Source organism: Squalius cephalus, assembly GCF_949319135.1.
Source record: "Squalius cephalus genome assembly, chromosome: 19".
Classification (NCBI taxonomy): domain Eukaryota; kingdom Metazoa; phylum Chordata; class Actinopteri; order Cypriniformes; family Leuciscidae; genus Squalius; species Squalius cephalus.
This window is the reverse complement of record NC_137140.1, coordinates 25,638,603-25,666,241: the sequence shown is the minus strand read 5'-3', so window position 1 is coordinate 25,666,241 and position 27,639 is coordinate 25,638,603. Positions and strand designations below refer to the sequence as shown.

Sequence of the window (27,639 nt, the reverse complement as noted above, 5' to 3'; positions counted from 1 at the left end):
ACAAAAAGGGGGGTTAAAATTGCACTTTTGCCCATAATATTTACAATGTCTCCATTTCATGGGGATGTTACTCTACGTTTCTTTGGGGAGCAACCGCCTTTTCAAAAGCAGCTTTGCAACATCATACAAAGAAGAGAAAAAAAAGATGGAACATAAAATAGTTACAAGCTTGTGAAGGGGGAAAAGAAGAAGGGAGGAAAAATAACAATATTTAATTATAACTTAATCCATATAAAACAAACTGATAGTAAAAATGCAAGCTCCCTTAAGACTAGCCCAAGACGGATAAAAATTTCTAAGATGATTATTTTGATTATTGTTTTTAACTTCATAATGAGACAGAGCAAGAGCTGTACTTTTTGGCATGGCCCTTCTCGCCTAAGTGCTTTGTGAGAGATAATGCTATCCGGGTAACCTAGCAGCAGCGCGAACGGGGAATGTTGCCCACTCTCTTGGGTCAGAACGTGTGGGATTTAACACACAAGGGTCCTTTTCATTACATAATACATTCATTAATTGGCACGTTTGCATGAGGGGGAAATGAGAGCGGGGAGGAGCAGCCATTAACCTGCGGCGTCGTGAATAGAGGAAAAGCCTCTGAAAGCCTCTAAAGAGCTGCAGAATCCGCAGGTCTCCATTAGTCCAGCGCATTTTGTTCTTCAAAAAGAGCGTGGGGTCACATTTATGAGAATAGTCATTCATCTACCCAACTTCACGCACCAGGTCGTTGGATATAGGACTGCAATTCTGCTCTGAACCTGATGAACTTGACTCATCAAGGCACAGGTGAGCCGGCTACATCACAGAGGACGGTGAAGAGAGGAAAGTTGGATTTTTGGGCACGATGTGAAGAAAAGTGAGCACAGACTCTTGGTAATCTGTGCGTTTCATTCATTTGTCACATGAGTATCCTCATCGCAAACTGTGCTTCCAGTGTATGTATCAGACTGAACTTGTCTGATGAAATGAGAAAAGTTTTGATCTCAAGCGTTTTGTAACGGCCTCAGTTGAACAGCGTGTGCTGTTTACTGTAACAGCCTTCCCCTCAGCTGACTTCACTTCCTTCCGGCTGTATCATCCGGCACCCTTTGCTGTTTGATTAGTCGTTCGATCTCCGAACCCAGCGTCTGGAGATTTTCCTGTAGAGAGAGGAACAAATCAGACTGCTGTGAGGACTACTGCTATTATTTACATTGCCATTCAGTTTATTCATATACAAGCTGAGCAAAAAGAGAAGCGAGCCTGTAAGCTTGGATAATTATAGGCGATTCCAGGCTGTTTTGCTTCGAAACTGTCTGATTTCCTGCTCATCTCCCGATAAGACCGTAATCCTGCCATTGTGCCTTGAATGGAGCTCTGCGTTCCCCTTGTGCTCTGTCCTCAAAACATACTTTATTAATTTCTCTGATCTCCCAGCTTATGTGCTCCCTCGTAGAGGACAGATGCTGTCCCTGTTGTGACCTGGATGTGGCTCTATAACCGAAAAACTGGTCACTGTCAGCATGGAAATTTGCCCACTTACTCAACATTCATCCATCACCACCAAATTTGCTTTTCTTCTGATAGCCATCACCAGGAATCCAGTTACGCAGAAGCTTAGTTTAAAAATTGTAATTACATCAGCGGATGTCATTGTGGAACTCAACACTAACATCAATATACCAACACCTATTTTGGCTATATATGGTCACACTATTGCAATTGCAAAAACAAATGCAATCTGTGAAAAGTTGGGTTTAAAACGCATAGAGACCCCATGAAATCGCTTGATAAGGGCTGTGATGGTGGCGTTTTTTTACAGCACGCTACAGCCTGTAAAACATTAAAAGAAATATCAGTAAATAATGGTAGCCTAACCTAAATAATATAAGAAAGTTAAATATTATTTAAAAACATTGGTTTTCTATTTTCCCACAAGATGCGTCATATATAGCCTACCGCTCTGCGCATTGAGAGGGATGTGGGACACAAGCATGAAAGAGACACTCGTTCTCTTTTCTAATATCTTCATGTTTTCTCCTGATGGTCCAAAGCAACTGACACTTGTTGTAACAGGTCTGAAGAGCAAATTTTATCTTCCACAGTGTCAAGACATTTAGGCTATGTTTGATTTTGCGCTGCCAATGAAAGCGAAACTAAAATCACCGGCATGTGTGAAGTGCGCTATACAAATAAACATGATGCGCCTTACCAAGTCTAATAACAAGCACAAACTGTTAAATTGAATTTGACGTGCAAACAAAAACTGTGTTTTTTCTTTACCACAGTAAAGAATGCAAATATAGAAATATAATAGGCCTTATTAAAAGCAAACCAAAAGAAACGTTTATAATCCCCTGCAAAAAGGGGTGTGATGGGAGTGAAGATTTGGAAAAAGAAACAAGAGATTCCATGTCCAGTGGAATAAATAATGGAATAACGTTAAATTCGCTGATTATCGGGTGACCAGATCGCAAAACAAAGCCGACAAAGCTTAAAAATGTTTTTCCATACATCTCATTTGGGATGAATACAAATGTTTCCATGGCTGCAATGTAACATGTAATTGCTAACCTATTATTTATTTTGTAAACAAAGCGTTATGCTTCACTCGTGTCATACTATTAACGTAAAACAGCATTCACATACACAAAAATGTGTTTTGGCGTACCACCGCCGGTGCTACTGGTGGTGCGGTTGTCAAGTTTACAAGCACAGCCCTATTGATGAGTGCAGTTTTCTCTTATAGTTGTTGATGTACTTCCTACTGAAACAAGAGGTTTGGATGTGACACATAAAAGGGCTAATAGGGATGCACAATATTTTGGCGCCATATCAATTATTGGCCGATATTAAAGATCTATTGGTATTGGTCAATATTGGATATTTTACTGACAGATGCCAACAGACATGTCGGGTTTTGTCGGATCAGTGTGTTACCCCTGTCAGTGTTGCCGTTGGTCGCCACTTGTTTTCAGCGTTCAATGTTCAATCAACGTTTGCCAGATAGTGGAGTGTCTGAGAAGTGACATTCTGTAATCTGATGATTGGTTGGTGCCTATCAGTGCATTGTGAATTGGCCTTAACAGACAAGCCACAAAACTCCAATTTTGATTTCATGGGGGCTTTAAGGGGCATGGGTGTCTGTCACTGCTGTGGATGGCGGCTCATACCTTCAACGTGATGTTTTTGAGCAGTGTGTCCTCTAACACAGCCTGGAGTTTGCGGTTGATTTCCAGCGAGAGGTCGAGAGTGAGGCCGCTGTCGGCTGGGTGGGAGGTGTACAGCGATGCCATGATGCCTCCCCTCCGGATCAAGTGAGCTTTGTTTATGTCTGAGGCTTCCGAAGACAGAGCTCCAGACTCTTCTCTGAGCACGTAACTTTGGATAATCCTGCAGGAAACACAAAGTTTTTCACAGCAATTTTAAGTGTCAATGAAACCTCAAGCCATAAAGGCCACTGTCACATAGTTATCCTCAGTGAGAAAGTAAAAGGTGACGAACCGGGGGACAGAGGAGAAAAAGACCCCATTACCCATATCTACATCATCAGTGTCTCTCTCTGTCCCTCTCTTTCACTCTGGATGATAAATGTGTTTCACAAATCACAGATTAGAAGGTTTTGCACAGCTAAATCTCAGCCGGTCTGTCTCATAAGATTTATTTCATGTGACACTCATTTCCTTGAAATAGCTTTTCATGTCTTTGTCACTTTTGCAGGAGTACTTTTTTGGGGGGGGGGTTTTAATTAGTAAATGAATATAGTGGTCATCTACTAAGAGTACATAAAGGACAAACTTCTTGATTTTGATGTCAGGTTTAAAGGCTTTCTGGTTAAAGGCTTTTCATGAAATAAAGTCTAAAAAAGATTGGTTCTCAATTAATTTAATTAAATTGCAAATAGCGGTATGGCCTTCATGGGTAGACATCATGTAACATTACCTGAATGAAAACAAGGTTCAGAGAGATAAAGATAAAAGTACACCAGTGTACAGAAAAGAAATGACAGCATTTCAAATTTCAATCCTTGATTAATGTAATCTTATGTTTTATTTTATACTGAGACCCAGAGAGAGACACAAGAAAACAAGAGAACTTTAAACTCAGTGTTTTAGAGATTTAAAGGATGTTGTGATGTACATTTATCTTTCAGTCTCTGCGAGAGAGTTCTTTCTTCCACGAACACTATTTAAAATCTATTTTCTCTGCAGTGACGCACAGCCCAAATAAAGGCAGAATTCGATTCTAATGGTTTCTTCAGAGCACTGCTCGAGACAAAGACATTAGAGGATGTAGGACTAAAGGTCTCTGCCTAAGAGCAAAAAATATATATATATAAGTGCTTTCTGAATTGATGAATTCACTCTCATTTCACTGTCTGAATCTGAAATGAACACACTAGGGCATCTATCAAACCAACTTTTAAAACAGGGATTTTTTTTTCTACCCTGATAACTCAAAATGTTACAAAGCAGTTATTTATCAGAGTGACGGGAAAGAAACTAGGGAAAATTCACAGATGCTTTGAAAAGCAAAGTGTCTGTGATGTGCTGATGCTACAAAAAGGATAAACACACATATACATACACATAGACGCACAAAACAGAAAGAACAAATAAAAACAAACAACTTACCTCTCACTAATATGGGGTCCAAATGGACCCCAACTCCATAAGGTTAGTATTTAACAAAACGAAACAAAAGGAAATTAAAAAGTTTCCCTAAGCTAAACATTTTGCATGCACATACAGACACATGTCATTGCAATTCATTATAAACTTTTTTTCTAGTGGCAATCCTACCACAGTTCGGTAGCAAGTAATCCACTTTACTGCCATTCTGACTTTTATAATACAAGACAGTGGAGAACTGACTGTACATTTGAGGGAAAGAGAGAAAGAATTGGATCGGGACATGACCCAGGCTGGACAACAGCTGTACCACAGCTCTGAGACCATTCTGAATTTTGATTTGCAGAAAGAGCAAAAGATAGACAGCAGGAACACCAGAGGAGTATAGAAAAACAGACACAAGCCATAGGACTTTACAAATAAAGAGTAAGGCTTTGGCAGTCTGTTCGTCTTCATTCGAGGAATCAAAAGACAAAATGTGAATCTTTATGTTTATTTTATGAGGATTGTGAATTTTAAGCACTACAACTGAACCATGACTAAAGATGAAAGCTCATATCAAATCAAAGCTCATATCAAAGATAAATCTAGACAGAATATTCCCGTTTCAATCGAGATACATGGGTCAAAAATACCCAAATCATTTACCAGCCTTTCCAGTCAGATTGCATTTCATTCATTAAAATCTTGAACTGCATTATTAAATTTCCTGAAAGTGAAAATGCAGCTTGCCTGTGCAAAACTCACCGCCACAATGCTGGTGGTTCACCTGACAATATTGCCATGATTTTCAATGTCCCAATGATATTCTGAACCTTTGACACTGCTGGAGTCCCCAGGGATGCCACGTCACACCGAGGGGTTCAGAGTCTGAACATTCAATCGTTTTTTCCCACACATATCATCCGCTGTACAAATATCTAAAGTAATAGCAAACCTCTCCACAACAAGCCATTTGATTTGTTCATGCTAAAGTTTAATCCTTAAAGAAATAGTTCACTTCAAAATGAAAATACTGTCATCATTTACTCACCCTCAAGTTGTTTCAAACCTGTATGAAATTCTCTCTTCTGCTGAACACAAAAGAAGATATTTTAAAGAATTTCAGTAAGCAAACAGTTGATGTACCCATGGACTTCCAATTCATAGTATTTTTTTTCCTACTATGGAAGTCAATGGGGTACATCAACTGTCTGGTTACCGACATTCTTCAAAATATCTTCTTTTGTGTTCAGCAGAAGAAATAAATTCATACAGGTTTGAAACAACTTGAGGGTGAGTAATGATGACAGAATTTTCATTTTGAAGTGAACTATTCCTTTAAGGTATAAATATATAAATATGGTAATCCTCAGCTAGGTGTAGTCACACTGTTAAACCAAGGAGACGTTATTAAATCAATCGCGGTTTTATGATATGATAAATTTCCACTGAGCTTTGAATGATATACCGGCCTGATCTAACCTTCCCGTATGTCAAAGAATCACTCGAATGCCAACAGTCGATAAACACTGGGAAACACTCCACCGCTTGGCAAACTTGGACTTGTTGAGGAAGCTCAGCTGCATATAATGGCTAAAGATCAGCTAAGGACGCTAAATTAAGCCTAACTTCAATGGGATGCGCCTTTGATTAGAACTAATTAATGTGGGTTAGTGCAGGTGGACCGATTCAAGGCATATCATTATTCAAAAGTGATGGGAAAGAGACAGAGATGGCATTTCGGTCCAGGGTGGTGGTGGCAACCCAACTTGCATCCTTCTGCGGCATGTTAAATTATTTATCTCATTCGAAGACTGATCACGTAAACAAAGCACTCTCATTCTCCGAGCGCATTCACTTTGTTTTGCAAAAAGATTGTTTTGTTCTGTGGTGGAAATGTGCACCGGCAGCCTGATTCTTCATGTATAGAGGTGCGTATGAATATGTATCAGGCATCATTAGCAACCTTTGTGACGCATCGCTCCCGCAAGAACCGTCAGCTATAAATATCACTGCCAAGACCTCTCCGTCAGAAACATTGGTTTGCTCAGTGTGTGCGTGAAAGAAAAAGATGAAAGTCTGCCAGATCCCCTTTCGCAATGAAAGTCAGACGTTCAAGACACAAGCCTAGGTCAGGAAGCCGTAGACAAATAAACAAAGGAAAAAAACCAACAAAACAAAAATAGGCAGAAAAAACAAGAGAAAGAGAGGATGCAAAAGAGGGACAATGACCAGCCAAATTCGACCAGACGGAAAGGAGGGGCGGCAGTGATAAATTCTCTACACCAAAAGCTCAGAGCTATTCTACAGTGGCATCAAAAAATTTTTGGACACTTAAAACTGCCTGAATATCACAGTGTTAGATATTAAACACACAACATGGCCAAACTTATGCTCTAATAAACAGGTTTGGCTATTCCAGTAAATTTTGTGAGGACAAATCTGCGCTATGTTCATTTAAAATAAATACCATGTGGTTTTGATATTTTATCAGACATTCATACATTTTTCATTGTGGCTGAAGTGTCCAAATGTTTTTTTGGAGCCATTGTATCTTCTACATTATTGTTTTTCTATTAAACTCATGGCTTCTCTTTGGTGTCCTTCCTGACAACTTTGTATACGAATGTCGATATAAACTAGACAGCTCCAGGCTCATTTGTAAATGTCAAAATAAACTTTGGGAGCCAAGGAGTTTTTCTCCATTGTCTTTCATCTTCCACTCTGTCTTTTTCACTCTCACTCACTTTGTCTTTTTCCTGATCTCCTCCACCAGTTGTTTAATGTGGTCCTCCATGAATTCAATCTTTTCGTTCTTACGAGCATGTGCTTTCTGCAGCCGCACGATACGCTCCACCAGGACAGCTTTGTCCACCTCGGGGAAGCTGTCCACCACTACCACCGATGAACCGGACTGATTCTCGGGAGAGCGATCATCCATACTGCTACCCCGTGCGTTTAGAGAGCCTGAAAGAGAGATTCAAACCATTGTGCAGTAGCTGTCACACTATAAGGTCACAGTATACAACACTATACAACTTAGCACTAAGATTAGAGGAATACTCTGGGTTCAAAACAAGTTAAGCTTTATCCGCAAATGCTGCTGCTGGTAATTTCGATCACCTCAAATTCATTTTGACTCATTCCTCAGTCTTTAAAAAAAAAAAGGAAAAAATTGCAGGTTACAGTAACACACTTACAGGAAAGTAAACCAGGTCAGCATTCCAGAGGGTTTAAAAGCAGAAATGTGAAGATCAGTTTTGTGTTAAAGCATTTACATGATTTATTTAGAAAAGATTGAATAAAACGTCACATATCCACTGTTAGTGTGTTACTGTACTGTTATTTTAGCTTTTTGGCTTCTCTTTCGTCAAATGAGGTTGAAGTGACCTAATCTGTACTGAACCAGAAAAATTACACACACACACATATTTTTTGTTTTTGAAAAGTCTCTTATGCTCACCAAAGCTACATTTATTTGAACATAAATACAGTAAAAACAATATTGAGCAATACTTTTCTATTTTAATATCCACCTTTTTCCTGAGTAAACGATGAGCGCTGCCATGAGGAATTCCAACTTCCGTTTAGATGGTGTCCTGTTCCGGTCTCCATAGGAACACATTGTCAAAACGGGGTAAAAAGAGCGTCTGAATTAACTAAACAGAAACTTTTTGAACATTACTAAAAAATTCAATTGTTCGTAGGGTTAAGCTGTGCTGATGTTGGCTGCTAAATAACACCGATAAGAAATTCTTGGGAAGTGCGTGTTTTCAGCACCAGCGAATCTGAAAAGAATGTCCGTATATAGGTAAATGTCAAGAGAAAACGAGCAAGGCTTACGGCACTTAAGTTAAAATACAACCCAAAAAGGTTATATGTGCATTCTATTCATTTTGAGGACAAAATCCCACGAACTTCATCCCGATTGGTAGATGCATGTAGGATATGAGCGCTCATGTTTTCAGTGCAGACATCAGTTAATATCGAAGAGTTTCGTGTCATCTACGCACTCATTAAACTTTGATTTGGCGCTTTTTAAACCCTTTTCATAGGTTTAACATTACATTATCAGCTCGGAAAATACGCTAATTTGACAGCATCATTCCAGTACGAGTCAGGCGAGACTTTTGCGTTCAGAAAAAGGTGGATACATGAACCTTTATAATAACATATCTATTTATAGTTAGCTCTTTCAAGAATATAATACGTCAAAAGACCCTATTTCATGTGTTGATTATGCATTTTAATGGATTATGCGCTTTAAAGGTGAAGACATGAATAGGTATTATAATGTATAATCTAATCGATATCTAGTCGACTTATAGTAGTTCATTTAAGCCATTAGTCGACTAAGCGCACGTTTATATTAATTTAATTACTTAAATATATACTGAGGAGAATACTAAACAATAATGAGTGTTTAATATAGGCGTAATATGTCTGTTCCGCGCTCAAGCGTACGAATAAAGCTTGCCGCAAAGCACTGGCAAATTATGAATGTGTCGGGACAAAAAAGCAAGGAGACATTTTAATTATTTATTAATAAACTAGTGTTTTCTGAGTCAGTGTGAGTAGCCTATACGCTGAGTTTCTGTTCATTTATGTGACGCGCTGCAGTTCAGGTAGACCGAGACGGCAGAAAGCACATCCTGTTTGTTTTCTTTATTTTACAAAAGCACAACGTTTTCTTGCTGTTGTGAGTTTACACCAATAAAAGTAGACCCTTTATAGTTTCGAAAGATGTATTGTATGACCAAAAATGACAGACTACTTTAAGTTGGTAGGAACACTGTTGTCAGGAAAAAATTAAAGTGATCGTGCCAGGCGCCTCCATGTCGTACAGTAAAGCGCGCTATACTTTCCACACTCTGCACAAACACTTGGATATGCACCTTTATAGCACATATTTATCTAGGTTAACATAAGAGCAAGCAGCCATGTAAAGTTGCTACTTACATGTTTCAAATGATAAGCCATATTTGGATGGATGGATGATAGTTAACAATCTGTCCCTCACGGACTGAGTGACTTCGCCACTTCCTTTTTTTTCTGCGACTAACCGACTAATAACATTTTGGTCGACTAACGTTTAGTAGACAATTAGGGGGCAGCCCTACTCTGCTTACAACTATTTATGAAAATATATAGTGGATAAAGTCTATTGTAATTAAGAAAGAGCCCTATGAGCAAGAGGCCTAAAAACCAGCAAGGGTGAACGAGGCATTATGAATACTTTTATAATGCATTAAATACCTGTGGCCAATATATTGTTACCAAAATAGGGCATTTAGGAAAAAAACAGATAAAAATGACAGTGTGTGTTGCTCTCAACATCTCTAATGAAGTGTTAAATGGATGTACCTGAAGAACTGGAGCGGCTGCCCATACTGCTGCCCTCTCGATCGCATCCTCCGTTCTCCACCTGATCCAGCTTCTTACGAGCTACACAAAGGCACAAACACACAATGAGTTCTCTCATTCTCTTACAGTAACGAACACACACTCCTGTTAGAGACTGACACCTCAGTATCAGTAATGAGCTGATGACTGAGTGCTTGTATCGCTCAGTGCCTCATTCTAGCCCTGCACCTGCTGAAGGGGGTTATGACTAACCATAAAACTCCCACCCACTGGGCACATCTGTAGCGTCCATTAAATATGTGGAATTAAGTTTCACATTTAACATGCAGACCTTGAGAAAGTTTTTGAAGATCACGGGGACCCAAATGGGAGAAGGAAAAAATAGATTTGTTTAAAAATACCGTCACATACTGTATGCCTCCTCCGACACTAAAAGAGAGTCCCAAGGCGCACGTTCTTCTCCCTTGCCCTCCCCTCCTCGTCTCTCTTCTCAAAGAAGAGATGCTATGAAACAGTCTTGTGCCCTAACCTAGGCTTTCCTGCGGCTACAGGCAGGCACAGATACATAAACTCAATCTGTCTGCAATGAACGTCAGTCTGCCCCACCGAGAGCGTCAATATGCCTTGATAATTACTAACAGTGCCTGTGGGCTCCTGGGAGCATAGAAAAGTAACTCACTGAGAGCCTATTAAAACAACAAATCGAATTCTAGTTAAGACATCTACACACAGAGGAGAAAAACAACATGAGAGGGGAACGATATAGCCTCTTTTCAGAATTGAGTTATGATTTGTTACTTTTTTTTCTTTCATTTTGTATTAAAAACATTGGCATCAGTGGTTCTTAACCAGGGGGCCAAAAATGTGTTGTGGGAATGTTCTGATAGGATGGACAGCAAGGGAAAAAAACCCAATGCTAAACAAAACTAAACTTACAATGGTGCATATTAAGGATAGAAAAATAAATAAGCTTTTAAAAGGAAGGGAATGCTTCCCAATCCCCATATTGACGTCAAAGGCCATGTGTCCAATTCTATGGTATTTTGGCAAGAGTTGCTTGCACAAGCGAGCCAAATTAAGAAGATGCCAGCTTGGACCTTGTGTGACATGTCCTCATCCTCAAAAAACATAAACAAAACTATGCAACAGACCAAGACTACATTAAATACTGGTTTATGTGTTAAATGGTCATGCATTTGAATAATTAAGCATATTGTTGTAGTTCATTCTGATATGTGACCCTGGATCACAAAACCAGTCTTATGTTCCAACAAAACATTGTATGGGTCAAAATTATAGATTTTTCTTTTATCATTAGGATATTAAGTAAAGATCATGTTCCATGAAGATATTTTGTAAATTTCCTACCTTAAATATATAAAACATTTATTTTTGTGAATGGATGCAGCACAATCGCCAATAGAAATGGACAACTTTAAAGGCGATTTTCTCAATATTTCGATTTTTCTGTACCCTCAGATTCCAGATGTTCAAATAGTAGTATCTCGGCCAAATATTGTCCTATCCTAACAAACCATACATCAATGGAAATATTATGTATTCAGCTTTCAAATGATGTATAAATCTCAATTTAAAAAAAATTACACATAAGACTGGTTTTGTGGTCCAGGGTCACATATTAACAAATTACAGGGTTTTTTTTTATTTAAGGTGATTTTTGTACAATAAAGAAATTTGATAATTTTGGTGGCAAGCGTTAAAAAAACAGTTTGATGCTTTACATCCTTAGTTTTCATGTGATGTCACATCCTTATAGGAATCCCCACTTAGATGGCAAACCAAGGCTTTCCTCCATTGCCCGACAGTTATTTTTACCAGGTTTGTACTAACCTGAGAAAATTCAGTTTACACCTTATTGATGATGCATACTACATGCAAGCAGATGAACCCAGATAATAAACGCGGCGCACAAAGTTTCCCATTAAGCGTTTTTCCATAGAAAACCATTATAAAGAAAAGGCTTAACTAAATAGCGCATTGGGGTCATATTCTGGGCTCATATGCTTGCCTATACATAGTGTGCAACATCAATAAGGTATGTAGTGAAATTGATCTTTTAATACCATTTTAGTACATTAAGGCAATTTAAGTTTCACATTGAGCGTTATTGTGATTTTTAGTTATTGAAATACCTGTGTTGTGCAGCCTATGAATGTTTTGCCCTCCAAGTCTCTGTGCCAGTCACATGACTGAAAATTATGAATTGACCATGAAAAGCTTGTTTTGTAAAAGCACCTGTCTGCGTTTGAGGTCTTGTTGCATTTCTCACTATTTCTGGCCTCTTAACATAAATCAATGTCTGAAAATAAATGTAAATGAAAAATAAAAAAGGACATAATTATTTGAGCTGCTAACCCTGCGTGAGCTGCTTGGTGAGGTCTTTGATGTTGGCCGTCTGTTTTCTCTTCTGAGTGACCAGTTCGTCTCGTAATTCCTCCACGCGTGTCTTTAGTTGTGATGTCTCCGTCTTCAGCGACGTTCTCTCTGTCTGCAACGCCAAAACTTCCTCCTGCCTCTGTTGCACCTCTCTCTTCAACCTTTCCGTCTAAAAAAAACATAGACAAACTGAATAATGCCTGAAATGATTGAAAGTTGTGTGTGTGTCTTTTAAGGAGTTGCTAAAATTAAACTGGCCAATCAATACACGTATTATATTAAACTATTTCACAATGTTGGGATGTAACTAACCAAAAGTAGCAGTAATGTGACAATATCCTGGCTATTTTTAATAATAGTGTAGGTTTTCAGTAACAAACAAACAAGCTATTTATTCCAACAAGCAACCAGCGTAGTTGCTAGTGTTGAGAAATCTGATTTGTTTTATTGGAATGGTTAATTTTAATATACAAGATCATTATCCTTTAATTAGTTTCATCACTCAGTAGTGTTCCTGTGCAGCCTTTTACAGCACCTTTTGTGTAGCTAATAAGTATTTAATTAAATATTGTTGTTTAGAAATGTTTTCACTTCAGATATAAAAATTTGCATGATTATAATATATTGCATTTAGTTTAAAATTGTGTTCAAGTTTTATGCTCAAGGTTTATCCTTTACCTCAATTAAAGGTGCAGTAAGCGATTTCTGAGAAACACTGTTGAAATCTGAAATCAACCCCCCCAAAAAAAAAGCCACACCACTGCCTTCACTGCTCTTCTCCCCAAAATGCACAAACACGCAATGCAAGAGTGGATGTCTCTTTATCATAGGCGAAGCGAAAAATAAAGTGAAGATGGCGAAAGAACGACAATGAAGAACAAAAAATTAACACAGTACACAGATATACAAGATATGGTCACCAGCACCACACCAGCTCCAGACAAAAAAAAATTACACTCCAAACAGTCCTGTTACTATAGCTAATATTACAATAGCATATCTTGGTTCTGTAAAACAAATCAAAACCGATGTTTCTCACGTATGGAGCAGAAACAACGCAACCTCTGAGTCTGTTTTCAGGCCTTCCCGCTTAGGTCTCTCCAGCACCTTTTCTTTTGTAATGTCTCCCAGGCATCTCTCTTTCTACAGTCTTTCTTCAAATCATGAGTTGATACGCCCCCCTACTGCTGATTGGCCACAAGTGTGTTGTGGTGATCAGTCCGATTCACTTTCAACAGCGTTTCTCAGAAATCGCTTACTGCACCTTTAAGATCCTTAATGATTTTTTAAATAGTGCCTTGTACTGTTGAGGGTGGGTTTACTGAAACTACTTTTAATTACAAGTAGCTTGTTACTTGGCATTATATGGTTTCTAAGAAATCTCCCCAACACTGAATGATATACATGCAATCGTCTTACCATTTCAGAGAGGGATCTCTCGGTCTCCTCTAGTTTGCTGTGCAGCTCTCTGGAGCTGTTGTTCAATCTGTCCAGCTGGGCCTGTAAGCTGTTGTTCTCAGACTGGAGCTGAGCATTTTTACTGGTCAATTTCTCAGTGAAGCCCAGTAGCTCTGCCTCTCTCGTCCTGCTGCCTTCAATGTCCCTCTGCAGGTCAGTTATCTGAGAGTTCAGATTCTCCACCTCCTCCCGCAAGGATGCAATTTCCTGATCATCCCTGAGAAAGACACGCACACATCAGACACGAGGACCAACACGTGTGCAGCTCGGGCTATTTAAGCGTTTTCCACCCATGTCTAGTTTCAGCATAAAGGTGTACCAGCCTTCCCACCAGACCAAATGACTGCATAGGCTATAAAAGTACCCGACTGAAAGGTCTATCATTCTTGGGAATACAAATAACTCATCTGAAATACCCTCAAAATAAGAATAAGCTAATACAGCTGACTGACACGTTTGTACCCACCAGAAGTGAAATCAGAGCAGGCCCTGTGAGGCGGCCACAGAGGTATGAATTATTCTGTCAGTTCTGCAGGGGCCCGTGTGATCACGCTACTGTGGATTCACATCCACCTGCAGTTCCTGCATCAGCAGGGGCCACCAACTGCTGGGGATCACTCAAGGTCAGGACGCTGTACTGATGTTCCATGTTCAAAAGAAGCATGGCCAAATTAACAGTATAAGGATCTGAGGGTCGGATGCAAATGCTATTCAAACATGCAAATAAGAATAAAAGTCTGTAGTGTTACCAGAACTATAATAGACCTTAATGAGAGTAGAACGCATATTTATATCGACGTGAACAAAAACAAGGCTGAGGAAAGGGAGTACAGTCCATTGTTATGGTGTATTGAATTTTATATTTTCAGTTTTCTTTTTAATTTCTGTTTTAGTGTTTTTTTGTGTGCTTTTGTCTTGTTAGTTTTTTATATTTCTATTTTTTTTATTTAATTTATTTTTATTTCAGTTTTAGTTTAAGTAATTTAAAAATATATATTTTATTTCAGTTCCCAAGGCAACATTTGTAATCTTTGCATTTTCTAAAGTCTTTATCTAACATTTTTATTTTATTTCATGTCAGCTTTATTTCAATTAACAAAAATCATTTTTTAATGAATAGTTTTCATTAACAATTGCAAGACTAATCTACTTAATATGTCATATAGTTGCCTTTGTTCTTCATTTTATTAATGATTTTAAATTTCTTTTAAACACAAAGGCTTTATAACATGATTTGAATTCTTTATTTATAATAAATTCACAAAGGACAATTAATAATTCAATTAAAACGTATTAATCTTAATGATAATTTCAACAAGCAAGTAATTACCTAATTATATATTATTTATATATTAGATTATATATCATTTATATGTTAAGTTTTTGTTTTTCTATTTATTATATAATTATTTTATTTATTTATATGAACAAACATGAATTATTACCAATGAACTATATTAAGTAAGTACATTTATTAATGCAGTATAAATATACTACATTTATAAATAAACAATAGCCTAGGTTAATAAATGCTGTAAAAAGTGTTCATTGATATGCAGATCAATTTGTTAATTTAAATCAATTTGCAGATCATTTTTAAAATAGTTATAATGATAGTTTCAATAGCAAATTATGTTTGCTTTGCATTGAAACTGGTATCAGGAATTATAAAACATAACTGGTATTGTGACAACTCTAGTCTCGACAAATGGATCCAATTTCATGACCTAAAAAATGAGTGTTAGTCCTGAATATCAGATCTGAAAAGCAAATTGGAATTGGGTGCAGTGCAGTGCAGACAAAGTTTAGGCTCGATGAGCTTGTAGTTGAGTAAATAATACATAGTTAGAGGTAGGAGGCTATAGGCACAAGTGTTCAGACCTCTGGTGCTGCTCCTCTAGTCTAGTGATGGCAGAGAGTTTTTCCCTCTGGTTCTGGATCTCAGCCTTCTGTCTGTTAATGATCTCTCTGTATTTGCAGAGTTCGTCTTCCCAGCGGGGCCGTTCATCCTCCAGACACTTAACCTGAGGGCCAGAGAGAGTCCCAAAGCATAAGATGAATGCACTTTTAAACAGTGTCACTTCATAGAGTTATTTTTAGAAATGAGTTTCCAACCTTGGTGCGCAGGGTGGTCAGTTCATCCATGCCTTCTTTAAAAGTCCTCTTCAGATCCTCCAACTCCTTAATCTTAGCCTTGTGCATCTGCCAATCAAACAGAATAACCATGAAAACCCTCTTTCGAACATCCAGCCATTGTTCATTATTGTAATCACAATCAGCAGAGGACGCCTGCTAGGCAACACTGTTAATAATGCTAATGAGAATGCAAATGCCAGCACTATTTCTTGCACAGGGGCGACTCATTGATAAGGGAGCACACACTCTCATTGTCAGCCTCGGGTACTAACGACGCTTGGTGAATGGAGGCTCATTTACTCATAAATACATTTAAAAGCAGGTGGCAAAGTGCCATAAGGACCAAGCGGCACATCTCAGAAAAGCAGTGGCAGAACGGCTAAAAGAAGCAAACCAAAGAAAAGATATATGAGGTGTAACATGAACAAACACTCATCCCCAAAAGCTGTGCCCTAGTGAAGCACATGACTCAAATATGAATTGGGAAATTTATATCATTATCGCTTGTATTAAATATACAGTTCCTAGTAGGCAAGACTGTTCTGATATCAATCAAACTTTCTGGATCTTGTGCTCTTAAAATAACTTATACTGAAGGGAATCGGAGTGTAAATGAAGTGAAACTGCACCTCTAGATGGTCTGTCTGCTCTTGTTTTTGCTTCTCCAGCTCTCCTTTGGTCTCTCGCAGTTTTGCATCCAATTCATTTGACTTAATCTCCTCAGATTCCTGCAGGAGTCAGAGAGGGAGGTTTGAAGTTTGTAACAAGCCACAAAAATTGCAAATTAGCTTATATCCCCCTAAATGAAGATAAACCACACAAATTATGTTGAGCGGAGGACTAAAGCAACCATTTTTTAATAAACTATAGCAGAATGCGCTGCTTGAAATGCACATCTCCAACTCATTATAGATAACATACAACAGGTTTTGCAGTCTACATGCAGGGCAAATGTTTGTATATGGAGCCCTCTAGTGGGCAGCACTGATCTCATGTCATGAGAAAACAGTACCTGGTAAGTGCGGATCATGTCCTGGCAGTTTTTGCGAATCTGTTCAGTCTCTTCTTTTGCTTGAGTCAGCTTGGCGGTCGTTTCTCTTAATTTGTCTTTTGTTTCCTGTTATTGAAGAGACATCTCAATAAAGTGAAATCAGTAATAGAGTGCTATTAATGTTAACTAAAATGAAAACTATTAAAATCATTTTAGGCAATTTAAATAAAGCTAAAATATTATAAAATATAAATATTAGATAAAAAAGCTCAACTTTTTTAGTAAGCTGAAGAACTAAAATTTCAACAACAAAAAAAGAAGAAAGCAAGCTACATAGAAATTGAAAAATAAATAAATTAAAAAAATACCAAAGCACATAAAATCCTAAATCTTAAAATAAAATTGTATTTTATATGTTTGTTTGTTTGTTTGTGTGTAAATAATACAAAAATAAGACACAATTGGCCGAAAAGACTAAACTGGCTAAGAAAATGCCAATGTTACATCTAAAACTTTCTCATAACTATCAACACTTAAATAACTATCAATTCTGTTTACATTATAATTAGTTACACTGGAATCACTTTCAGAGCAATTTTTACTTTAACTTTAAGTCTTTATTTTACAATGTTCTCTGGTTTACCTTGTGAGCATCCGTTTCACTCTTCAGTTTGTTCTGAGCCCACTTTACTTTGATGACGTGAGAATTGATTTCCTCCTTGACTTTCTCCAGTTCACGGGAAAGTCTCGTCACCTCATTCTCCTACAGAAGCGTAACCAAAGACAAACACTCCTGAGAACATATACATAATCAACGCATACTGTAGATTCACACACCACATCAAGCATCAAAATAAACTATTTCTTAATGTATGACCTTGGCATCATAGAGCTGCTGCAGGCGTCCTTTTTCCTGGGCCAGCGTGTTTCCCCGTCGGGCCTGCTTGTCTACTTCTGTTGTGGCCTCCCGTAGCTTCTTCTCCAGCTGTTCCTTCTCCCTCCGCAGGTCCAGCGCTTCCTTTTCACCTCGAACATACTTCATCACCATTGTCTCCTTCTCCTGACGTGCCTCCTCACATTTCTTATTGGCCTAGGACAAGAAAACATACATGTAACACATGAACACGCACTGTTTATGGATCATGTGAGATCTGAAACCTTAAAAGTCTGGTTTCCCGCACAAATATTAGTGGTTGACCGATATATTGCCAAGGCCGGTATATCAGCCGATATTTGGCATTCTTAAATATAGAAGTTTTTCTGTTTGGCCAATGTGTCTTTTATTTTGACAGCATGTGGGACTTTAATTTTGTCAGCGCGAGCGTCAGATCTCCCATTCTCCTCAAATAAATTATTAGACAGAGCTGTAAAAGAAAGTAAACAGACTTACCAGATTAATGAGTGCACTGGTTACACTGTTTACTTCCTTTTTATTCATAATTTTAACAGTTTCATATTTGTGAAAAATACTTTAACAGGATAAAATCTGTTAATTTTTGCAGATTTATTTTTATCAAGTTCTATGATCAATTTTCTATTTCTAAAGTTCTATTTATTTCCAATTTAGTAAATATTATGTAATGCATGTTTTTACTATCTATAAATGTATTGGATTTATAATCAGACATTGGCCAACCTTCTCTCTAAGATATTGGCATCAGCATCACTCATAAAAAAAATCAATATCTGTCGACCACTACCAAATATACACTAACTATGATAACTTCTATGATTTATCATAGTTGATGTTTCCAAAGGCAGTGAAAGAGCAAAAGAGAGGCCCTCACAGTCACACTTGACTGAGGAGTTTACATGAGAGACTCTGTTTGAAAAAGTCCTGCCAAACCAAACACAACTCTCTTTCCATATCTTGTGCAAATTTTTTATGACGTTAGTTCTCAATATCTGAATGCTGGACTTCACATTTAGCTGCCGTTGAGTGGGATTAAAAAAGAATAAGGACAAATACAAATGGAAACCCAGCACATGACATCCTCTAGATGGAAACAGAATACAAAACGCACAACGACCCTCCTTCAGTTTGTGCAAACATGATATAACTGTAAGACTGATGTCTTTTTAAAGATGCTTAGACACAGAAAACTGTTTAGATACATTTAAGAGGGTTCTTATGCAGGAAGGGATTTGTTTGGACTGTCTCCATGGCGATGACCTCTCACCTGTTCAAGCCTATAGGCAATCTCCCTCTGCATCTGCTGAATGGCATTCTTAGCAGCCTGATCCTGGTGAACCAGTTTGTCTCTAGAGTCTTTTAGTTCCTTCATAAGTTCCTCCACCCGGCTTTCAAACTGGTAAAACAAGAGAGACAGTCAGTTAAAATGTCATGACTGCAGTAACCATAAACATACTCATAACAATAACAGAGGCAGCGCTGACAGACAGTAGACAGATCAAAGTTTACAGCCAGTGAGTGCAATATGACTAAATGAAGAGTTCAGAAGCAAAAGCCTCTAAGTGCCATCTGAAATTTTTGTTATAAAGCTTGTATATTTAAGTTAAGTAATTTCACTTAAGTGACAATTAATTGGTAATTTGCATTGCCATTTAAGTGAAATTATTGAACTTAAATATACGAGCTTGATAAAAAAAGTGATCATTCTAGAAGAAAATTTCAGATGGCACTTAGAGGCTTTTGCATCTGAACTCTTCAAATATACACTGGTGGTCAAAAGTTTGAAATCATTAAGATGATCCTTCAGAAATCATTCTAATATGCTGATTTGGTGCTCAAAAACCTTTCTAATAATCAATGTTTCCACAGAAATACTAAGCAGCAACATTGATACTAATAAGATTTATTATTAATGATTGAGCACCAATAACAATTGATAATAATCTAGCACTAAATTAGCATATCATGGATCTAAAGGATCATGTGACTGAAGATTGGAGTAAAGACTGCTGAAAATTCAGCTTTACCATCACAGGAATAAATTACATTTTAAAAGAAAATCGAATAGAAAACAGTTCTTTGAAAATGCAATAATATTTCACAACATTACTGTATGTTTGATCAAACAGATTTAGCCTTGAATTGACTTCTTTCAAAAATAATAAAAAATCGTAACTACTACAATCTTTTGACCATCAGTGTACCTACGTAACATGGCTTCTTTATTTAAATGTCAAGTTCCGGACTGCTTAGTGCTTATGAAAAAATATTCAAATTAATATTGGAATAAGCGACTGAAAGGCTCCATTCAGGGTTTCGAGAAATAAATGCTTCTCTTTCTGACAACCACATGTTAAGTTTTCACAGTGCTGTTATTGAATGAAAAGGAAACAGACAGGCAAGGTTTCATTCAGCTGAAAGCGATTGTATGTGCGCCTATGAGGAGAAACCATGACAACAATACACGCACAATAGTTTCATGTCATTACTGCAACACTTAATTACGGCTTCTCGACCTGTCCCCTCCAGGCCGCTCTGTTTGATTTGTGTTATTACCCTCTATGACAGGGGGCTCTTTCAGATTGAACTGAACTACAGACGTCTTTTAGCCAGGAGTCTCTCTCAAACAAACCCGCTTTTCCAGTATCAGATGAAAGCTCTTCAGCAAACAAATGTTCTCTAATCAGTGCAAACTGGACAGTCATGGTTGTCCATCCAGATCCTGAAGATGTATTTAAATAACAAATAATGCCATTGAGCACAACATACCTAAAATCTGGATAAGCTAGAAATTAAATTGTAACATGTGTGCTTTGATATACACCACAGTTTAAAAGTTGGGAGTCAGTAAGATTTATTTTTAAAGAAATCAATACTTTAATTTAGCAAGGTGCATTAAATTGATCTAAAGAGACAGTAAAGACATTTGTAATAATACAAAAGTGTGCTATTTCAAATAAAAGCTGTTCTTTTGAACTTTCTATTAGGGTGGTCCTTATCAAGTCAAAAAAAAAATTGTGCAAAATGTTAGTGTCTTAACCTTTTAAACTGTTCCTTTTAACTTCAAAATTAGAAATATGCAAAAATGTTGACAAACAAAATGATATTTAGAGGTAGCTCAATCATGTGGAAGATTGCCTATGTTAAGCTGTGCGGCGTTATTGTGATATGCAAGTAATATTAAAAGTTGCTGCAAATGAACTACATTTTATTGAAATCAGAGCAACACTGACATGACAACAATGACAACAATCTCAAAAAAGCACAAAGTTTTCAACAATCCCTCATTTCTGATGCTCAGCAGCCAGTGTTGACTTTTTGCAGTCTGGATAGATCCGTCGGTGATCTTCCACCACATGAAGGAGAAACTGCAATTGTTCTTGAGTATGTGAGATAGCCATTGTATTCTTGAATCAGAGCCACTCCTCTCTCGGCGTGATCATTGACTACTTTCATTGCATGTATGGTTGCCTATGCCCCCTGATAATCTGCTTGATTCGGCCAAAGTTCCGGGTCAATTTCAAGGAACGTAATGTAATTTTTTAAACCAAAAAATGTGCTCTAAACCCAAACAATAACCAAGGTGATCATCAATAGAAATATGTATTGATTCCACCAGGAAAGGTAAATCTGCTAAACCGGGTCATGGATGGATTAATTTGGATTTAGTTTCTACAATAAGTAAACTGAGATATGTATCTAAAATACATATTTAGGAATATATGGTGCATTAGATGCTTTTATGGAGATTTTTGGGGAATTTTACTAGCCAGGTACAATACCAAATCAAATGATCTGTTTTTACGAAAATCATCAAAATCTCAGAAAGTTTAAAGCTATTGAGCTACCAGTAATTATTATGTTACTGCCATAAAAATTGGCATGCTGTATTTTCTTATATAAAGGAACAATTTGAAGGGTTAAGAGCATGACAATTAGATACTTTAAAAATAAGGACCACCCTACTTTCTATTCATCCAAGAATCCTGAAAAAAGTATCACATTTTACACAAAAATATTAAGCAACACAAGTGTTTTCAACATTGATAATAAATAAGAATACAATGCTTGTATTGTGTATAATTTTGCTAATTCCCGCACCAAAAGAGCGCGCACCACTGATCTATATAAGTGGAGCGCAATAACCGCCTCTTAAACAGCTTGTGAGTTGCATGTACCAAATGAGTGGCTTAGTTACTGCATTTAAACAGTCCAATACATACAAAATTATGTCAAAATGCCCGTATTGGCGAGTATTCAGCTAAACACAGGTCAGTCTTGAAACCCAATCAGTTGAGAAAGATAACTCTGTGATAACTTTGTGTAACAGTAGGCTATATTGTATCCGTGCAGTAGCTCTTAAAGCAACAGTTCCTGCTGCTGTCTGTCATGTTAACAAAAGACAAAGAGAAAATCACTCTCTGCTCTTGACTGAATAGCTTTTGTAACTAATTGTAAATTAATCTATATTTAATTTTTTCAATGAAAAATATCCAGTTATTTTACATTTGATTACCTTCATTTCTGTAGTATTTCTTACCTGAAGATACTGTATGTGTGCATACCCACCTGAAAAACTTAAAGCCGTGTTTATTTCATCTCTCTTTATTCTATTGCATTTATTTGTACTGTTGTTTGAAATTTGTTTATTTGTTCTTATTTTATAACTGTCTTTTTACTTGTTTTTTATGAAAATAAAATTTTGCATTGAAGAAAACTATTTTTTGCTGTCAATTTCTTTGAAAGAAAATCGGAATCTGCAAAAATCGGTATCGGCAGGTCTCACACAAATAAAAAAAATTGCAATCGGTGCATTTCTAGTTGAATTGTGTACATTTTAACTTATCCTTGTATTCCAATAGTTGGACACACTGAGAGCCAGGTTATCCAAAAAAAATTAAAATAAAGACACACACACAAAACAATATATGGTTGCTATTACCTTCTTAATGGTGCAATGATGCTGTTTCTCCGTCTCCATCCTCTTCTTCAGCTCATCCCTCATGTTGTCTTTCTCGGAGCAGATGCCCAGAATTAGCTCCTGATGTTTCTTATTCTCATCAAGTAACCTGAAAAACAGTTACCAGCTGTCACTACCAATGTTAGCACATTGTAATACACTGGAGCTGCTGTGCCGTGAAATAATGCTTCTTCTGTTGTGTCCATCTGTCATTTCATTGAGAAGCATATTTTTACCAGCTAAACTAGTGATCTCTAAACCATATCAAGAACAACAATTAATTGTTTTCGATAAAGTATCAGGCACTAATGTGTCATAACGTAGAAAAGACCACGTGAGAGGGAACAGATGTCCATGAGCGTCACCGATCAGACAATATTAACAGCAGGTCGGGCAAAGCAAAGCTGTGGACTGGTTCCAATATGAGAGTCAGCCAGATGCCCTTGCAAAAATTAATAAAGGCAGAACAGGAGGGGATTTTAGAGCAGAAAGGCTCAGGTTGACCACATCATAAAATAATCAATCGCAGCACCACAACAAAATAAATCATAGTTGTGAGCCTGCAGTGTGAACTAAATGTCATGAGTCAAAAAGGCAATGACCCGTGAAATAAAACAAAGACAATTCTAATGCATGGTCTTCACTGGCTGGATGCAAAAGCATGTATGCCTGGCTACACAGACAAGGCTTAAACCTAGTCCCAGGCTAAAATGCATGTTTGAGCTGTCTTACCTGAAAGCAACTTGCACCGACATATCTTAAAATATGTCATTCACAGTGCCACTGTTTTGTCTCAAGATGCACACCAGTAATGTTTTGTTTTTTTCTAAAGCACAATTATAAAAGCTACTTAAAAGCCCTAATTGAACAAAGGTCTAATCCTGGCTTAATCTAAGCCTTGTGTATGTGAAACTGGGTCATGTAGTTTGATTTATAAACAAATTAATCTTAGTCAGTTCTTTCAACGAATCAGTCAAAAAGACTCACAGACTAAATAATCATTGCTTTGAATCATCCTAACATTTCGCACAAGTGCGTGTACTGAAACAACATCTGACTTTTATAATTCAATATGGTTATTCACGGTTATTCATATAAAAGTAGGCCTAGTTATAGCCCACCAAAAATGTAAAAAAAAAAAAAAAAAAAAAGTTACAAAGACAAAAAACTGAACTAAAAAATACATAATTTAATAACTGTTTAATAACTTACTAATAACACGAATATCCAAATAACATCAGTTTTAAAACACCTATAAAATCGTATAAAAAGTATTATCATTATAATTCTGATAATAAAAATAATGTCTATATATAACCTATTACATATATTTATTATATGAAATACAATTTCTGCAGGTGTCTTTAAAATAAAATAAAAATCTATTTTATAAAAATCTATATAAAACTTTATAAAACTAACCTCCCTTGATTATCTGACACTTTTGGAGGGGGAAATGGGTAGCCTACATTTTATTGCTACTCACTGACAATGAAAGATAGTGATGAACGTGAAGAGTTATTTTCATGCAGGTAAGAAAGCCAATTTAAACTAATGATTTACAATCTCATGCTGCTATAAATCTTAACACCAACAGTGGACTATAACCTCTAGTGAGCTGATTGACATAGCTATTAATCAACAGCCTACCTCTTGATGGCTTTCTCCTGTTGGGAGTACTTGTACTGTACACACTTCTCAAATAAAGCCATGGAGTTCTGGTCCTTCTGAAGTCCATTGGGAGGATGTCCCTTTCGGATGCCCTCTGACTGACTGTTCAACAGCTCATCCTCCAGCTCATCCAGTAGAGACTCCTGAGACAGAGAGCGCTGGATCTCAGACATCAGCTTCCTGCTGCAGTCCGTGTCATATGGGTTCATGTTGGAGTTTGATTGTGAGTTTAGGGGTACTGAAACAACATCTGGCAGTTCCTCACCCTGACCAGCTGGTGTAGAAGTCAAAGGAGTTCTGTTAAGTTCTGTTGGCCCATTGAATGCATCAAACTCTGTGGATGAAAAATCATCTGTCCCATTCAGAACAGATGGAGAAGATTCCTCTACCTCATTCTGAGTCCCACTTTCTGATTCTGGAACCACCCCTGCTGGTTCCTCAATGCCAGAACATCTGAGTTCTCCATCAAAAACAGCGGGAAGTGATTCTACAACACTGTCGTGGAGAGCTAGTGGTGTCCTGGCATCATCAATGGAGGCTGTTCCACTGTCACAGCTAGTGTTCCCGTCACCCTGTGCTTGTTCTCCAAGTCCATCCTCTTGCTTAACCTCTGTGTGACCTTCTCTGTCCACACTACCTGAAAGAGTACCATCCAGCTCAAGACTGTCCAGCTCAGTGTCTTCATCCTGTTCTTTTAAATCAGGTTCACCCTCATTGCTGAGGACATTGCTTGACCCTTCCGGAACCATGTTGACCTCTGAACTTTGTGAGGGGTCAGAGGCAGGGGTCAGTTCGCTCTGACAATCCAACGGCTCCATGATCTCCTTCAGCTGCTGGCACTGGAAAACAAACCACACACAAGTGACTCACATGTACATGAAACTTTTATGATCAACAATAAGAAGCTACCATAAAACATCTTTATCAAGGGATCATCAGGTCAAATAAAGCAGACACATCAATATGACTATTTTACATTATCAGATTTCCGTCTATCACCAGGAAATTAGGCCAACAACTTTGTGCAAAAACTCTCACAGTCGTCACACCTGCTGTCATGATACTGCCATTAATAGTGTATGGCCAAACCCACACATTTCCATGATTGAGGTGTGGTCCTTCGTTTCAAAATAAGGAAACGGCTCTCCTTCCACCCGGAGGCAGTTTTGTAATGCCAGTATTGTGAAACTAAGATGGCCCGCCTTTCTCACTCTCAATTTGTCTGATACGTCATTGTATTAGGATTCAGTGGCTTCCTACATTCCCAGCTAAATGCCTATAGATGACACTGGAGCGCACAAAAGAAAATATTTGGCATTGAGGAAAAAGACACTGGTTTTGTGTGATTCACACTAAATGAGTGAAACTGGGTCAGAAACCCATCCAGCAGGATAATCAAGAATGTGTTACAAACAATATTAGGAAGAGTCTTACAATACAGGGCTATTTTGAGAGCTTACAGTGAAAGTTAACTTGTGTGCGAGAGAGAGAGAGAGAGAGGAATGGACCTTAACCCAAACACCTTGAGCCCACATGAAGTTTATTTTTAATCTTGTATTGCAGGTTATAATGGCTCTACCATTTCTTAAAAAAATAAAAAATAAATAAAAAAAACATTCTATTTTTGTAGGGCCGTTTAAAACGCTGTTTTCTCTCATTATTTACTTCTAATTTCTCTTAGCTTCTTTAACTCTGGGAATGTTTCAACAGTTGGGAAATGCAATAGGCTAGACCCATTTTTAAACCGTCAAAACCTTTTCGATAGTCTGTCAGTCAGTGTTTTTGTGTTTTTTCAGTCAGTCAAAATTGGTAGGCTAAATGACGGAAAATACTGTTTAATATAACCTATGTAACATATTACAAAATGTATTACCACAAAATATATCCAAAAGCTTTGTCAGTGGATAATACCGGTACACAATTTATGTTTGAGAAACAAGACTTGTCTGTTGTAGGACATGATGTGCAACATGCCAATCACTCAACTTTAACTTTAAAAGGTCACCAGCTTCTCATGCCTCTCTCCAAGAAGACATTCTTAACCGTCAACTAGCACCAAACTGAAATGTTTGATATTTCCAACTCAAAGACACTCAGTAAACATACTTTTAAAAGGTGTTAAATGGATGCTAAACGACTTCAATCCACTTTTTAGTCAGAACTTTCAGTAGAAAAACATTTAGACTCACATTGAAAAGTTAAGCAATTTCCTACCAACTTCCTTTTTTCCTCTTTTTTATCTGTGTTTGAAATGTCTTTGTTTCTTTATCTTCAGTCTCACACATCATCATGTTAGTGCATTTCTTCTGTAATTCTACAGGGGAGGATGGACAGTGCTCAGCCCACAAAAGCAACCATTGACACATTTTCTCGCACCAAACAAGTTATTTGACCTATAAACAGCATTAAAATAGGAACAATAGTAAATAAAAGCAGTAATGATGATGATTATGTTATTAATTTTGAGGCGAGTGACAGATACTGCTGTTTCCACACAGGTGCAGTTAGCTTTAGCACACCGGCTAACCTTTCCAAATATATCACATTCTACGTGTTAATCAGAAAACAAGTGCTTTGTCCACACGAATCAAAAGAGATACGGTGTTAATGTAACGAATTATATAATGGTCAATTATTTAAACACCTCCAATACAAAAATACACATATGTAATTGTGAATTGTGTGTGTGCTAATCTAGACCTTCATAACATTCTCAGGCTGATCATATATGAGTTTTAACCGCTATATTTAATCATAACAAGAAATTTAGCTTGCTATGATGATATGACAAGAGTGTGTTTATTAATCTTGTAGATTATAAGTATATAACAATAGTATATCAGCCAGCTGCCACTGAGTTCACCCAATGACTTAACGTTAGCTTTCAAGCTAATTAACTCAACATTCGCTTTTGCAGTTGGGATCTGGATATTTTGGTTTACAATATGTGACTTACCGGTTATGTTAAATCCATTTAAAATGCCAGCTGCAGTGATAAATAGTGAGAGTCAAGTCCGTATAAGTGATCTCCTCCCGAGGTGACACATCAACAATATGGCCACTGAACGCACTGATAGCGAGGAATTGCGAACACCGAGATGGCCAGTAGGCAGTTAACTAGAACGCAGGATCAAATCCCGCCAACAGGGGGAGCCAA

General features: G+C 37.5%; 2 protein-coding genes across 5 annotated transcripts in view; one reads left to right on the top strand and one right to left on the bottom strand.

Moving 5' to 3' along the window:
• Window positions 1-1,036: 1,036 nt before the first annotated feature.
• ccdc186 (coiled-coil domain-containing protein 186) lies at window positions 1,037-27,563 on the bottom strand. 4 transcript variants are annotated; one of them, XR_013819222.1, is made up of 17 exons: window positions 27,439-27,563; window positions 24,462-25,321; window positions 22,794-22,920; window positions 19,119-19,247; window positions 17,816-18,028; window positions 17,582-17,701; window positions 16,960-17,064; window positions 16,577-16,675; window positions 15,927-16,013; window positions 15,693-15,835; window positions 13,773-14,028; window positions 12,333-12,522; window positions 9,957-10,037; window positions 8,129-8,201; window positions 7,340-7,559; window positions 3,153-3,372; window positions 1,037-1,139 (listed from the first exon to the last, which is right to left on the bottom strand). XR_013819222.1 is itself a non-coding variant. In XM_079851607.1 (17 exons), exons 2-17 carry the CDS (start codon window positions 25,298-25,300, stop codon window positions 1,056-1,058), a joined length of 2,976 nt encoding a protein of 991 aa, XP_079707733.1. In that variant the 5' UTR covers window positions 25,301-25,321; window positions 27,439-27,563; the 3' UTR covers window positions 1,037-1,055. The 4 variants fall into 4 exon arrangements, 3 of the variants coding, with proteins under 3 accessions (XP_079707733.1, XP_079707734.1, XP_079707735.1); XM_079851607.1 differs by having other exon boundaries at window positions 8,129-8,191; XM_079851608.1 differs by lacking the exon at window positions 27,439-27,563 and adding an exon at window positions 26,672-26,696 and having other exon boundaries at window positions 8,129-8,191.
• vwa2 (von Willebrand factor A domain containing 2) overlaps window positions 18,205-27,639 on the top strand; it is a 49,518-nt gene continuing 40,083 nt past the window's right edge. The window contains exon 1 of the mRNA XM_079851613.1: window positions 18,205-18,211. The gene's annotated coding sequence lies outside the window, so the exon portion shown is untranslated. The remainder of the gene's footprint in view (window positions 18,212-27,639) is intronic.